Source organism: Sciurus vulgaris (assembly GCF_902686455.1).
Source record: "Sciurus vulgaris genome assembly, chromosome: 13".
NCBI classification, from domain to species: Eukaryota; Metazoa; Chordata; class Mammalia; order Rodentia; family Sciuridae; genus Sciurus; species Sciurus vulgaris.
This window is the reverse complement of record NC_136474.1, coordinates 13,212,715-13,227,308: the sequence shown is the minus strand read 5'-3', so window position 1 is coordinate 13,227,308 and position 14,594 is coordinate 13,212,715. Positions and strand designations below refer to the sequence as shown.

The 14,594-nt window shown below is 53.7% G+C and overlaps 1 protein-coding gene across 1 annotated transcript in view; it reads left to right on the top strand.

Moving 5' to 3' along the window:
* The window catches only part of PIEZO2 (piezo type mechanosensitive ion channel component 2), a 356,262-nt gene that overhangs the window by 271,408 nt on the left and 70,260 nt on the right, over positions 1–14,594 (top strand). The window contains exons 18-24 of the mRNA XM_079108940.1: positions 5,936–6,153; positions 7,408–7,568; positions 11,178–11,354; positions 11,632–11,757; positions 13,183–13,383; positions 14,075–14,279; positions 14,364–14,465. Coding sequence (XP_078965066.1) covers positions 5,936–6,153; positions 7,408–7,568; positions 11,178–11,354; positions 11,632–11,757; positions 13,183–13,383; positions 14,075–14,279; positions 14,364–14,465 — 1,190 coding nt within the window. The remainder of the gene's footprint in view (positions 1–5,935; positions 6,154–7,407; positions 7,569–11,177; positions 11,355–11,631; positions 11,758–13,182; positions 13,384–14,074; positions 14,280–14,363; positions 14,466–14,594) is intronic.

Sequence of the window (14,594 nt, the reverse complement as noted above, 5' to 3'; positions counted from 1 at the left end):
GCTTCCACCTGTGGCCCTAGTCACGCCAAGGTCAATGGTCGCGTGTATCTAATCATAAATAGGTGGGTATCCTGCGTTTTCTGTCTTTCAAACTTTCTTGCTGTATTGAACTCTTCACTGCTTTGTAAATGGAAAGCGCGGTGGTCAGGTGGTGGACGGGTGGCCAGGTACTCTCGGGCCAGCCGGGTGGCGCTCCTTCCCAAGGGCGCTGCCCAGCGTGTGGGGTCATAGGGTCTTCAGCTGGTGCTCCGCCTCTCGTCCTGGCTCCAGCCTGGGCCCGCTGATTTCGTTCTTGGTAGACCTCCTTCAAGGTGGAGAGTGTCTCTCCCCTGGACATGCGAGGGAGGGCGCAGCTGAAGAACAGCCTCCTCCACACACCCCTGTCCACGCCAAACCCGCCGGCAGGCCTGCCTTCTCTGAGGCCAGCGCTGCTCTCCTGGCCTGGCTCCAGCCCCCGCTGCCTGCTTGCCCTACCTCCCTGGCTAGAGGCACACGCTCCTCCGCACGGCACCCTGACCTTTCAGCAGTGATGCCCGGCGTCCTGGACGCCAGGCCCACCTACCCATCAGCCAGTGTTCCCTAGACCTTTCCTGAAAGAAGTGCAAGCACTCAGAACAACATGTGGTTTTTACAAATACCAACTTTTAAAGATAAATCTCTACTTTAAAAGATCAGGACAGTGGGTTTCACAGTATGTCCACACCCCAGGGCAGAGCAGAGATGGCCCTGGGGCGCGGCCCACTTTAAGGCGTTCCCCACCCTGCCAGGGAGGTAAAGCAGGCAGTGGGCACAGGAAAGGAGGACCGACCAGCACAGGGAGGACTGTGGGGTCTGACTGGCCAGAACCTTCTGACTTGGTTCTGACTTCGTTAGGTAGGTGAATTGAATTGTTCCCTCTCATAATACTGTGTCACCAGTAGTAAAGTCAGTAACTTCATTGACGAAAACATGCATTTTACAATCAGCCCAATTAACACAAGGTAATTCTGCAAACCCTCCTTAGTTTTCTATTCCATTCACTTTATCCTGGGCAGACAACCAAAGAGCAGGGCGCAGGAGGGGAACGTCCAGAGGTAAGGGGACGTTGGGGTCCCTGGGCAGGCAGGGGAGGGGGCTGGTGTGTGCCTGGAGGTCAGCCTCAGGGTCTGGCTGACTGGAGCAGGCTCCAGGCTCCAGTTAGGAATCTCCAGCAGCTGGTCAACCCCCGTCCACACGGAGGGTCATGCCCCTCTGCTCCATGGTTCTCCTAAAGCACTTGGAGTTCACCATTGGAGAGATGGCGTATTTACTTTCTGGGACAAAGGTGCGTTGGCTGCATGAAGAGAGACTAGGGGTTGCTCTGATGTCTTCTGGGCAGCAGCTGATGCAGCTCTGACCCCACTAGTCACCCCTGCCTGCCAACCCACATCCCAAGGTCAGGGAATTCTTTCTGGCTCACGGAAGTGTCAAGGTTCAGAGTCTCCGGAGAGAATTAGAGCCATACGCCAGGAAACACCATCAGCTACGCCTGTTCTGTGTACCCACGTGCTCCCAGTGCTGTGTGCCAGTGGCCCACCTCCAACGGAACCACAGGGTGAATCCGGGCTTCCTTGCATAATTTATTTCTTTATGCTCAAGGTTGTTCTACAAAGAGAAAGAGTGCTTATCACTGCTAATTCTGAATTTAAAGAGGAGGCCCAACTACAATTCAATTCCTAGGTCAATTAAAATTTGCAGGCCACCTTATAGGATGTGAGGTAGAAGAGGGGTCGAGAACGGATGTTCATAGTGATGAGATTTAATAATACAGTTTAATTGTGGGGAAATTCTGACTGATTTGGTAAACAGTGTGAGTTACATTATTTTAGGAGGAATAGTGTCCATTGCACTGTGTTGCAGAAGCTGAGGCTGTTGTATCCAGTCTTGCTTACTTGAGTTTTTGTTTTTGGAGAAAATACCACCGTATATGATTGATGTGTGATATTAAAGTCACAAGTCAGTTGCTTTTATGTGAACACAACCTTCTAAAGTGATTGTGAGTTCTAGAAAATACTTTATTCTGAACAATAGGTTCCACTTTAAATATATCAGGCATCATAAACACAACAAATTTGTGACATATCTCCTTTTTTTCTAATTGCATAATGGAGTGAGTGATTGAAGTTTACATGTCACATATTCCAAATTAGAGTCATTGAAAAAATGAATGACATTTTGGATACGAACATTTTACAATGGCAGAATTCTCATTTTTCTTGATGGAAACTGCCTTACTATGTAGTTTTTCAAGGTCAAGTCCTAATACAGAGCTATGTCTTCACTACTCTGTGTCACATGATTTGTTTCTTCTGTTTCAAAGAGAACATGTCTCCAGTGTATAAATGTCTTTCCCCAGCATTGAAAGAGTCCCTTTGTGCACCAAGTACAGGGACTCCAGTTTGCAAAGGAGTGGATGGAGCAGGACTGGATTTCTAGCTTCAAGGGGAGAGTTCCCAAAACACACATTTAGGAGGAAATGACAGGTGCAAATGGGGAGTTGTACCCACTGAGGATGTAAAGGAAAGTGTGTATGAATAAATGAACAGACAGTCCATCTGCTTTCTTGAAATACAAAAGCAGAGAACCACAGATAGTGAGAGGGTTAGAGCTTGGAGCCTGAATCATATTCAAAGCCAGGAAACAAAGATGTCTGTAAAAATAAAGAAACTGTAAGGAGATAGAATGAACTCCCTGTATGGAAGAAATACAAAGCGTTTGATTTAAGGAGGTGGAGGAGGGGGCTTCTTTGAGAACACTGTAAGCTTTCACTGTGTTTCTTTGGAGTCCCAAAGGAAAAATCCTCCATCTGATCACCAAATAATTTGCACAAGATGATCAGTAAAAAAATCACAAGTATTGTAAGTTCCATGGCATGAAGTTCAGGGAATGTTTTCAGAAGAGTGTGCCTTTTAATGTAGCTTTTGAAAAAAATCAAGATCTTTTTTATTTGCTAGAGGAAAAAAACAACTGATTTTTGGTGCACAGACTTTTCAAGAGACTGAGGTCAGCCTTTGGTTCTAGCAAACTTCAATTGATTGTGCCTCTGAAGTTGGCCTTTTTGAAGTGCCCCACTCTGCTCACCGCATGCACAGGGAAGCCGCAGACAGAGCGGAGTGCACAAGACCCAGGGAATGCTGGGAGGCAGGTTCCCAGAGAGAAATGCCAGCTTTTTTTCTTCTGAGTGGCCTCTTTGGAATACACAAGTTCTGTGGAAAGGTGAACCAGTGACAGAACTGCTGTCCACCTGTGAATCTTCCGGGTCCTGGGTGTTGGGGCTCGGCAGGAGCGTACTTGGAATTCTGCCTTTTCTTCAGGCAACTTATGACACCTAATAAGTGAAAATCTGCCCTTAGAAGATGGTTCCTTGCTTTAAAATACTTCCTGTGTGGGTAAGCAGTGCATACAGGACTTAGGGAAACTGCTTTAATTTTCCACATATTTTCTGAAAGAGACACAGTTATGTCCACTTTACAGACCAGCAGACTGAGACTCAAGAGACAGGTTACATCATTGTTCAGTGTCACCTGGCTATAAGTCATCAGGTTGGGGCTCAAACCCACATCTTCCTGATTCTAAAACTCACACTTTCAACACTTTTCTCTTTTGCCTCCAAAAAAAAAGTTATGATAAAGACAAAGGGAAAAAAGGAAGAAAGAATAATGGGAGGATTTACAGAGGCTTATTTTTAAATAGCATGCGCCTCTCGTGCATTTCAAACCCTTTTGCCCACCGGTTCCCGTGAATGTGCATGCCTCGCACAGCTGGCTGCTGCTGCTCAGAAAGCGGATGAACATCTGGGCTCCAATGGTGGCTGACAAGACGACCCCTCTGGTACTCTGCCAGCCATCGCGAGCCCAGGTGGCTAGGCCGCCTGGGGAAGGGGCCAGGTGTCACGCTCCCTGTTTCCTCCTACGGGTCAGGTGGCCCCAGGTCTTGCCTGGCCCTAGTTCTGCCCAGTCCCAGACCTTGTGCAGACCCCCAGCTTCCAGAAGCAGGTCTTGCAGAGAATGGTGTCTCTGGGGCTGCTCCCCACAGGTGCACCCCCGTGCCTCCTCGACTCCGTCACTCAACGTCTGTCCTCAGTGCTCCCTGCCTGTGGCTTGTAGTCTAGGAACATTGCTGCTCGAGGACGTTTGGCTGTGCAGCCACAGCAGCAGCTGCAGGAAGGCCTGTGGCTGGGGTCTCACCCCGGGGTCCGGAAGTCATCTGCTCATCAGCTTGCAGAGGCCGCAGGCATTGGACGAGCCCAGCCTGGCCGCACGTCCACTGACCACCACCAGGGTCCTTGTTGTAGTGAGAGGTGTCTTCCCAGGGCAGAAGAGAGCAGGCACTTGGGCACCCTCCAGAAGGGCCACTGCTTCCACCCCAGGCACATCTGCAGTCCAGAGCTGCCCAGCCGAAGCAGCAGCGTGTACCCAGAGATGCTGTGTGCTGCTGGTTCAAAGAAATGGAGCCGCAGGCCCCAGAGCAGTGAGCTTTCCAGAGCCAGGAGGGTCAGGTAGTGGCTCCAGAAGACACAGGAGCTACTGGGGGCCAAGCTCCTCCCCCACGCTGAGCCCTCCCCCACGCTCCTCTGCTTTACACCAACGGCTTGCTGACACCTTGACCCCACTGTGAAGGGGCCACTTTCTGAGTGACAACTATCTGAAAGTCAAAGGACAATGTGGATTCATTACAAGTAGCTTCCCAAGGTGACAGGCATGTGTTCAAATATGAAATCCATGACTCGAAAATAGCTTAGACTTGACCCAGCTGAGTGGGTTCATTTTAATAGAAAATGAACTGAATTTCAGGAAGGTTACATAGCTTTCTCAGAGTCCACAGTTATTTTTAAAATTGTCTGTTCTCTTAAGACCAAGCTGAAATTCATGCATTATGACTTCCCTAAGCTTTTTCCTAGGATGGGCTGTATTGGCCACAAGGGTTGGGTTCTTTAAAACATCAAATTAAAAATGAATAAAATCATGCTTTGTAAGAATTGTAGGGAGCCAGGTACCACGGCCTGAGCTGAGGCAGGAGGGTCACTCAACCCCAGGAGTTCAGGGCCAGCCCGGAATACAGAAAGACTCTGTCTCAAGAATAAAGGACACGGGGCAGGAGTGTCCACTGTGGACTCACCACGGCCCCCAGGTGCTGCAGCTACCAGTGCACAGCCTACGTCCGCAGGCCTCAGGCTGAGCGATCCCACAGTGGACTCCTGAGAGCCTTCCGTCCTGGTGCATAGGCGGCCGGGCTGGTTGAGCGGGTCAGGCATTGCCACGTGGCCTGAGCACACACACCCCGTAAGAGGTGCAGAGAGCATATTTAACCTGTCATGACCTGGCTCCTGCAAGGTGGTTGGTTGGGTTATTCAGAGAGCAGGAGACACTGCCTCGGTGGCCTCACGTCCTCCCCTTTACAAACCTGTCCACTCTCGCGTCGGTTGCCACGCCCGGGGCCCGTAGCGACAGCTCGCTGCCCACGCGGCCTGAATGCCCCCGGCCTACAGGAATGCAATGTGGATGAAATGTAGCATGATGTGTGGTCGCTGGCGGTCCTTATAACCCTCTCTTCTCATCTCCTTTTTTTTTTTTTTCCTTTCTATTTCAATTACTTTGAGCAGCATCAAGAAAAAATTACCAATCCACCAAAATGAGTAAGTCCCCCGTGAGGCCATGAAATGCTCGCTCCAATGACGCCATTTCATGCTTCTTGTCCTAAACCCTGACCGTTTGCTCCTCTGGGAACAAAGTCAAGTTTAGGTGTGGATAGCTCTCATGCCTGGCCAACCATAGAGCCCGGACCAGAGAGGCTGCCGGGGCGCCGGCCAGCGGGACACCTCTGCTCCTGCTCCGACCCCCGAGGTCGTCCTCTGACCTGCCCCTCGCTCACGCCCCACGCCCCTTCCTCTCCTGACTGCGCTGCTCTCTGCCCGCAGATTGGCCCACCCCGAGGGCAGCCTCCCGGATCTGGCCATGATGCAGCTGACCACCAGCCTGGAGAGGCCCGAGGGGAGGAAGCCCACTGAGCCGGGGGACGAGAGGCCAGAGGGTGGCCCTGGAGAGGCGGAGAAGGGCGAGCGTGGGGACGGCAGCGAGGAGCCCGAGGAGGGCGAGGACGAAACCGAGGAGTCGGAGGAGGAGGAGGAAATGTCAGGTAATCCAGGGACACACTCGCTGAAGCCAGTCTGAGGTTCCACTCTGGGGCTGCCACAGCGCTACCATCCTGCTCCCGTGTTCCAGTACTTTCTCTCACTCTCACTAAATCCAGGATGCAAGGGCCAGCTTTGACGCCTGAGCCAGGGCGGAGCAGCGGGGCGTGTCCTGCCCCCGCGCAGGCAGAGAGCTGTCCTAGACGTGGCCGGCACAGAGCCCGGGAGTCATTCTGAGGGTCGGCCTTCAAGAACGTATGTCTAGTTCTGCCGACACGCTCAGGGGCGTGAGGGACAGAGAAGGCCCCGCTTCCTTCCAAGCCAGCTCCTGGAGACCTTCCGTCTCTTCGCTGCTCGGGGCCCTCCCTCTTTCCCTGCTTTGCTTCCCAGATGTGAAACACTCTTTTAACAGGGGATGGCGAGATTCAAAAGGCCGTGGCTCAGAAAACGTTTCCAGCGGACTAAACAAGGCGGAGGACTCCGCCTGCGGCAGTTCCCACAGACCCGGGGAGAGGCCAGAGGGCAGAGCTTTGGGATGGTGGGTGTGCTGGGACACTGAGACACTGCTCTTGTCCTTGCTGGTCAAGTCTACACCTGTAGTCTCTGCAAGTCAGGAGGCTGAGGCAGGAGGATGCAAGGTCAAGGCCAGCCTCAGCAACTGACTTAGACTCCATCTCTAAATAAAAATCAGAAAGAGCCGGGAATAAGTCACTTATGGGAGTGCCATTTTGACAGGAAAATGTGACGTACAGGGAGCTCAGGGCACCTCAGATCCTCAGCTTACTTCTTAGCCTTAAGAGTGAATAAGGTTGCCAGGCATGGTGGCCCACACCTGTCATCCCAGCAACTCGGGAGGCGGAGGCAGGAGGATCGTGAGTTCAAGGCCAGCCTCAGCAACTTAGTGTGACCCTGTCTCAAAACAAAAAAATGAAAAGGGCCAGGGTTGTGGCTCAGTGGTAAAGCAACCCTGGGTTCAATCCCCAGGACCAAAGGAAAAAGAGAGAGAGAGTAAATAAAGTCAGGATTCTTCTCTACACCAACTTGGTTACAAGGCAGATAAAAGCACTGTCCGCGGGGTCCTGGGTTGAGGCTTCTGTGTGGTCAGCATGGCTGGGGCTGGTGGCCCGCCCTCTCTCCAGGCTTGGGTGCTCTTAGAACTCATCCCTGGGAGCACTGCACAGCTTCCGTCTCATCTGAAGGCCATGGACACACGGCTCACTGACAGGCCGTCACGCCCTGGGTGTGCTTGCTCTCTGCAGACCTGCGGAACAAGTGGCACCTGGTGATCGACCGCCTCACGGTGCTCTTCCTGAAGTTCCTGGAGTACTTTCACAAGCTGCAGGTGTTCATGTGGTGGATTCTGGAGCTGCACATCATCAAGATCGTCTCCTCCTACATCATCTGGGTTTCTGTGAAAGAGGCAAGTGCACCTTTGCTGGAGTGCGATGTCACATAGCATCATGGGGGGCTCCTCTTCCTTTTCCAGCTGTCACCCTGTTTCTACCTGATGTCCACCACCTTAGGGATCCGCTGGGACGGTGCCTGACGAACAGAACACCCACGCTCAGTGGCACTACTGGGGGGAAGCCACAGAGGAGCAGGTGCCCGGACTGAGTGTCCAGTCGCCTGGCCAAAGTCCAAGGCTGCTACATTCACCTGCTCTTTGTTGAAGGGTCTGAGAGTGGGCTGCTCTTCTGCCTGTGGACTCCGTGTCCCTCAGTCCTCTCTGAGGACAACGGTGGCACCTTGCTCTGTGTCGTGGGTCCTGAAGTCCAGTCAGGTCTTCTGCCTGTGGACTCCGTGTCCCTCAGTCCTCTCTGAGGACAACAGTGGCACCTTGGTCTGTGTCATGGGTTCTGAAGTCCAGTCAGGTCTTCTGCCTGTGGACTCTGTCCCTCAGTCCTCTCTGAGGACAACAGTGGCACCTTGCTCTGTGTCGTGGGTTCTGAAGTCCAGTCGAATCTTCTGCCTGTGGACTCCATGTCCCTCAGTCCTCTCTGAGGACAACGGTGGCACCTTGGTCTGTGTCACAGGTCCTGAGGTCCAGTTGGGTCTTCTGCCTGTGGACTCTGTGTCCCTCAGTCCTCTCTGAGGACAATGGTGGCACCCTGGTCTGTGTCATGGGTTCTGAGGTCCAGTCGGGTCTTCTGCCTGTGGACTCTGTGTCCCTCAGGCCTCTCTGAGGATAATGGTGGCGCCTTGGTCTGTGTCACGGGTCCTGAAGTCCAGTCAGGTCTTCTACCTGTGGACTCCGTGTCCCTCAGTCCTCTCTGAGGACAACGGTGGCACCTTGGTCTGTGTCGTGGGTTCTGAGGTCCAGTCAGGTCTTCTACCTGTGGACTCCGTGTCCCTCAGTCCTCTCTGAGGACAACAGTGGCACCTTGGTCTGTGTCGTGGGTTCTGAGGTCCAGTCAGGTCTTCTGCCTGTGGACTCTGTCCCTTAGTCCTCTCTGAGGACAATAGTGGCACCTTGCTCTGTGTCATGGGTCCTGAAGTCCAGTCTGGCCTCCGGTAGGGCTCACTGGGTTGCTGATGGACTTTTGGAGACAAGTTGCAAAGTTTCCAGCTGCACACATGCCTGCCCCTCTGTCCCGTGTCTGTGAAGAAGAGAGTGGCCATTCCACCCACACTGACCTCACCTTTACAGTAGAGAAGGTGGCTCTCCCTTGATTTATTCAACGGTAGTTTGCGTACTTCTAATTTCCCTGGACAGTTTTAGAGTTGGTTAGAATTCAAACAGTGTTTCCCTCTAAAAATTTAGTTGGGGGCCACCACTTACAATCCTTGAAAAGCTGAACAGTATGCAGGTCACCGCGGAGCAGACTTGATCTGAGCTCTCGAGTCTCGCCCGGAACTCTCCGTGGGCTGGAGGCCTGGCTGGCACCTGCGGACCCTGACCCTTCAGTCTGTGTCTGCAGCTCAGTGCCCTCCCTGAACTCCAGGCTCTCGTGCCCACGGGGCAGCTGGATGCCACTCATTTCCTGTGCCCCCGAAGCCCCTTCCATGAATGTCCCTGGAGCTCCCTTCTGCACTTCGTCACTCCTCAGCCGACTGGGGAGATGCCAGCATCCCTCGCCTTTCCTCCAAGACGTGTCCCTCCCACCCTGCAGCCGGCACCATCTTTCCAGATGTGACTAGGCTCCTGGCAGTCCTGTGTCCGACCTGGGCACCGCTCACTGCCTTCCTCACTGTCACCGGGTCAAGCCCCTCACCAACTGGCCTGGCCCCTTCAGCATTGCTCCAGGGCACCTGTGGGGTTTTACAGTCCCCTGGAAGGCCTCAGGACTCACCTCCCTGCCAGGGACCCAGGTGCTCCTTCAGCGTCTTGGGGGTCACTCCCCCTGTGCCTGTGAGGCCCTCTGCCCGCATCCCTCTGCCTACACCTGCTAGGCTTCCCCGTGTGGGCCTGACTTCCCCAGGCTGGGCCGTCTTCCCACCCAGGTTAGCTGCCCCTGCTTGGGTCACCCAGCCAGCCCAGGCAGGGCCTGGTCCCTGCACTGCTGCAGCTCCGTAGGGACTTCTCACTGCTTCATGTGCTTCTTGAGGGCAGGGAATCTTCATGGAATGCATTACCTCGAACCCAGTTAGGAGGTGAAAAATCCTCTTTCCTTCTCTATCCACCGTTGGAATATCAAAAGTTCTGTGGATCATTTGTACTCTTATCCTCAAGGTCTCCCATGTACATTCAAAGAAGCAACAGAGATTTAATTTCCCAGTATCTTTAATGGGATTGCTTTTTCACATCCAAGTTGACATGACCCTTGCTGACTGACCCCTAAGGGAGAGGGGTCAGTGAGCTCATCATTTTGATGTCATATTCAGCATACTTCTGCGTGCCTCCTGGTTCATAGACCTTCCACAGCCCTGTACGGCTGCTCCTCCTAGTGCAGCACTTCCACTCTGAGTGCTCAGAGAGGCCCCTGGCCTGGGACAGTGGAGACGGTCCAGTAGAAGAGTGGTTGGTGACAAATGGCAGAATCATCAATTCCATTCCACGATCTTCATGCTTCACTTTATAGTTTTATAAGCCAAATAGGTAAACTCGGCGCTCCCGGCTGCTGGGGCTTCGCACTTGGACTGGGCTGCACTCTGTCAGCGGTGGGTGTGCTCTTTTTTGCACCTGATGATATTAAACCTTCCGACACGTTGCCCGAGGGACAGACTCTCCATCCCCAGGCCAGTGTCCCTGTGGAACACACAGTCCTCCCTCTGACACTGGCTTCCCCAGCATCTCCTTCCCGTCATGTCTCAGGGCCCAAGATGTCTTCTTCTACACTCCTTCCCTAAGGCGTCCAGTCCACCACCACCATGCCAACCAACCCTAAATCTAGTAGATTTTGCTTCCGTCATGAATCCAAGACCCCATCCCACCTGAGAGACTCCAAAGCTGGGCTCTGCCTCGTCCATGGCCCCAGGCCCCTGGCCCCCAGGCCCCTGCCACTCTTCACTTCCGTTTCTCTAGGTGAGATGCAGGGTTGGCTTCAAATCCCCAGTGTGACGCCCTTCAGGGGTGAGGCTGCCTGTTTCCTACAGATGGGCTCACTGCTGTCGCCAGTTCTGAGAGGATCCACCAACCCGACCTGGAGATGGAGGGTCTCCACCTCGCCACGTCCCCAGTTCTGAGAGGATCCACCACCCTGACCACTGGCCCACACTGTATCCCACACTTCCAACTCTGGGCTTCCCAGGGGTCTGTGGTTTCCTGTCCCACCTTGCTCCTCCACTTCCTCACAGCCTGAACTCCGCCCTGGAGCCAGGACGCCTCCTGGGCCTCAGGCGGGAGCCTGTTCACATCTCCAGCTCCTCCGTTGGTGCCCTTCGTTGGCTTCGCCTGGTTCCGTGTCTGTCTTCCACAGAAGACGTGGTGTCCTGAGGACGGTGGCTTGCTCACCTAGGGCCCCAGCAGGGAGGGCAGCGCCTCACCTGTGCTCAGACTTCAGCCCTGCAGGACAGAGAGCAGGTCCCCATGCTTGTGCCTGTCACGTCATGCTGTGTGTTTCTGTCTCCATTTCTCATCCCATGTCTTCAGGTGTCTCTGTTCAACTATGTGTTTTTGATTTCTTGGGCTTTCGCTCTGCCGTACGCCAAGCTCCGCCGTGTGGCCTCCAGCATCTGCACCGTCTGGACCTGCGTGATCATCGTCTGCAAGATGCTGTACCAGCTGCAAACCATCAAGCCTGAGAGCTTCTCTGTTAACTGCTCCTTGGTGAGCAGGGGAGGGGTCCCACTGCCCTCCGGAGAGCCAGGAGGTCCCTTGCAGGGCCTGCCTCTCTGCACATGATCTGTCCAGCCCGCGAGTCCCCCATCCAGGCGGGGTGTGTCCTGCCCTGCCTGCCAGGCCCATGCCTGCCCTCCAGCTGGCGTCCCTGCACCACCCCTTCCCTTCCTACCCTGCCCTGTCCCTTTGGTCAGAGCTGAGGGAGGATAGCCTGAGCTCTCCCAGTCTGGAGAGCCATTTCTTACTCCATGTTTCTTCTTTTCAGCCCAATGAAAACCAAACCAACATCCCCCTGCAGGAGCTGAACAAGTCTCTGCTCTACAGTGCTCCCATTGACCCCACTGAGTGGGTGGGCCTGAGGAAGTCTTCCCCCCTGCTTGTCTACCTGAGGGTAATGGCGTTTTTGTCCCTAGGCTGACCTAGCACAGTTTGAGACTGTTAGCTTTCCAGTGGAGAGTGACCTCGTCTTCTCTGTGGCATTTGGACTCACCCTTGCGGCAGATGACTAAATGTCACAGATCATTATTGCATGGCACCAAAGAGCAAAGGGCCAGCAGTCTGAGCTGGACTGAGCACAGCATGCCAAGTGCACTGGCCAAGCCCCGGCAGCACGAGAGCAGAGCCACTGGGTGCTCAGCACCGAAACAGGTCCAGAACACATCCGTCAGTTTAAAAAAGCAAATTTATAAACACTGCACAAAGAAAAATATATCGAATTGTCAATAGTGATTATTTCTGAGAAGGAGGTGTTGCTTTACAAGACGCTTCTCTGTTTAAATTGTTTCCCTTTGTATAATGATAATTTGTGATGATGTTGATGATGTACCAGGGGTGAACATAATGTGCTTAGCCACTGAGCCATGTCCCCAGACCTTTGTTATTTTGAGACTGGGTCCTACTCAGTTGCTGGGGCTGACCTTGAATTTGCAATCCTCCAGCCTCCTGAACCACTAGGATTACAGTTGTGTGCCACCACCCCAGCAGCTTCCCTATGATTTTAAATGAAGAGCACGTATTACATTTAGAAGGAATAAACCATTAGCTTTGCAAAAAAGAACTTCACTTGCAAATAGATGAAAACACTATACCTTGTGTGTTTCGTGTTTTACTTTGATGGATAAACTAAGCACCCCGACCACATTGCACGGATCGTGCACTTTGAATTACAACCTTTACGCTGAAGGCCTGGGATCCCCAAAGCCCCAGACGCCCGCCTTCCATGAGCAGTTGCTAGTTCTCCTCACAGAATGGACACCATGGGGGTGGTGTGGCCCTCAGCAGCCGAAAGAAGGACAGAATAAGCGGATGCTTGGAAAGGCAGCTAGGATGGTGTGGACAGCTCACATGCTCTCGTCCATCCTGAGCATGCTTCTCAATGACTGCCCGCTCCAGTCGGACATCAGAGGTGGAAAGGCATCCCTGTGGCCGGCATCCCCCCCTCAGCTTAGTGTGTTTCCTGGGGCCTGTCTGCACTGTCGGCCCCTCAGGTTGCCAGCAACCCCACCCCGGGCCTGGCGGCAGCTCCCCTAGTATGAAGAGCTTCTCTAGGGCTAGGAGGGCACAGCCACAGCCCCTTGTCCTGAGATTCTGGGTCCCATTGCCATAGAGATGAGCCCAGTTTCCACAATGGAGACCAGTCCACAGTAAATAAGACAGAATGAGCCTTGAGTGCGTCAGGATATCGTAAAAGTGGGATTTTATAAAATACTGTCCTGTTAGACATGGAGAATTAAAAACAAGGACGCTACAGGGATTGCTTCAGCTAAAACTCATACAGCACTTGGCAAACACGTGTTCTCCTGCTTATCCCGCATAGAATAACCTCCTGATGTTGGCCATCCTGGCCTTTGAAGTGACCATTTACCGCCATCAGGAGTACTATCGAGGTCGAAACAACCTGACTGCCCCCGTGTCCAAGACCATTTTCCATGACATCACAAGGATGCATCTGGATGATGGCCTTGTCAATTGTGCCAAATATTTCATAAACTACTTCTTCTACAAGTTTGGCCTGGAGGTGAGTTTTCTTGCTGGTGTGTTTTATTTCCCGTCTCTTGAACGTGTGAATAGCTGCCTCAGGCCAGTGGGCGGCTGGGGCTCTCCTAGAGCTCCAGGCTGTGCAGACTCCTCGGGTCGGCAGAGAGGCTGCCCCACGTGTTGGCCTGGCCTCACGGGGCGTTTTCCAAGCCCAGGTACCAAGGCCCCTACGCCATAACCACTCAGCCTCTCTGGATCCCGAGAGCCACCCAGGTGCGTGAACATGGGTTACCTTACTAGTTCTCCCGCCCGGGGTGCTGGGCATGGAACCCGGGGCGCTGTGCATGCTGGGCAAGTGCTCTCCCACTGAGCCACGGCCCGGCCCTCACGTCAGTTACTTGTGAAGAATAAAATATGGTAACCTCCTTCGCTTTTGTGCGTTCAGAAGTGTGACCTGCCGCCCAGTGAGCTGTTTTAACCTGAATGGGCGTATTTCCTGCCCCTTCGGAGGCTGAACTTGCACATGAGGCCCCTCCAGCAGTGCCTTCTCTCCAGTTTGAAGTGGTCTCATGACAGTGGCGCTGTTGCTCCCGGGGGCAGGGGAGGGGGTGACCTGTGTTCCTGTCTTCAGGCTAAAAGGCATTCAAAAGAGCGGGCCGTGGGGCCAATGTGGCTCCTGACGCCCCTCCCCTGCAAACCCTGTGCTTTCGTCTCTTGTCACCCTTACGCAGACCTGTTTCCTAATGTCAGTGAACGTGATCGGCCAGCGAATGGACTTCTACGCCATGATTCACGCCTGCTGGCTCATCGCCGTCCTGTACCGACGCAGAAGGAAGGCTATCGCCGAGGTCTGGCCCAAGTACTGCTGCTTCCTGGCCTGCATCATCACCTTCCAGTACTTCATCTGCATTGGCATCCCGCCAGCCCCCTGCCGCGGTGAGGGCCCTCCCAGGCTGCTCTGACCGAGCTGTGGTCACCGGGACCCGCTGGGAGACACTGACTCTGCTCTCACCCTTGCAGATTACCCCTGGAGGTTCAAGGGCGCCGACTTCAACGACAACATCATCAAGTGGCTGTACTTCCCGGATTTCATCGTGCGTCCCAACCCCGTGTTCCTCGTCTGTGAGTGCTGCCCACGGGGCCTCGGGACTCCGGTGGTCGGGTTTGCATTGCTGCTTCATCTTCACGGGGTGCCCAGGATCTTTGGCTGTCCGCTGGGCTTTGTGATCCTATCACAAGTCATTAATGGCT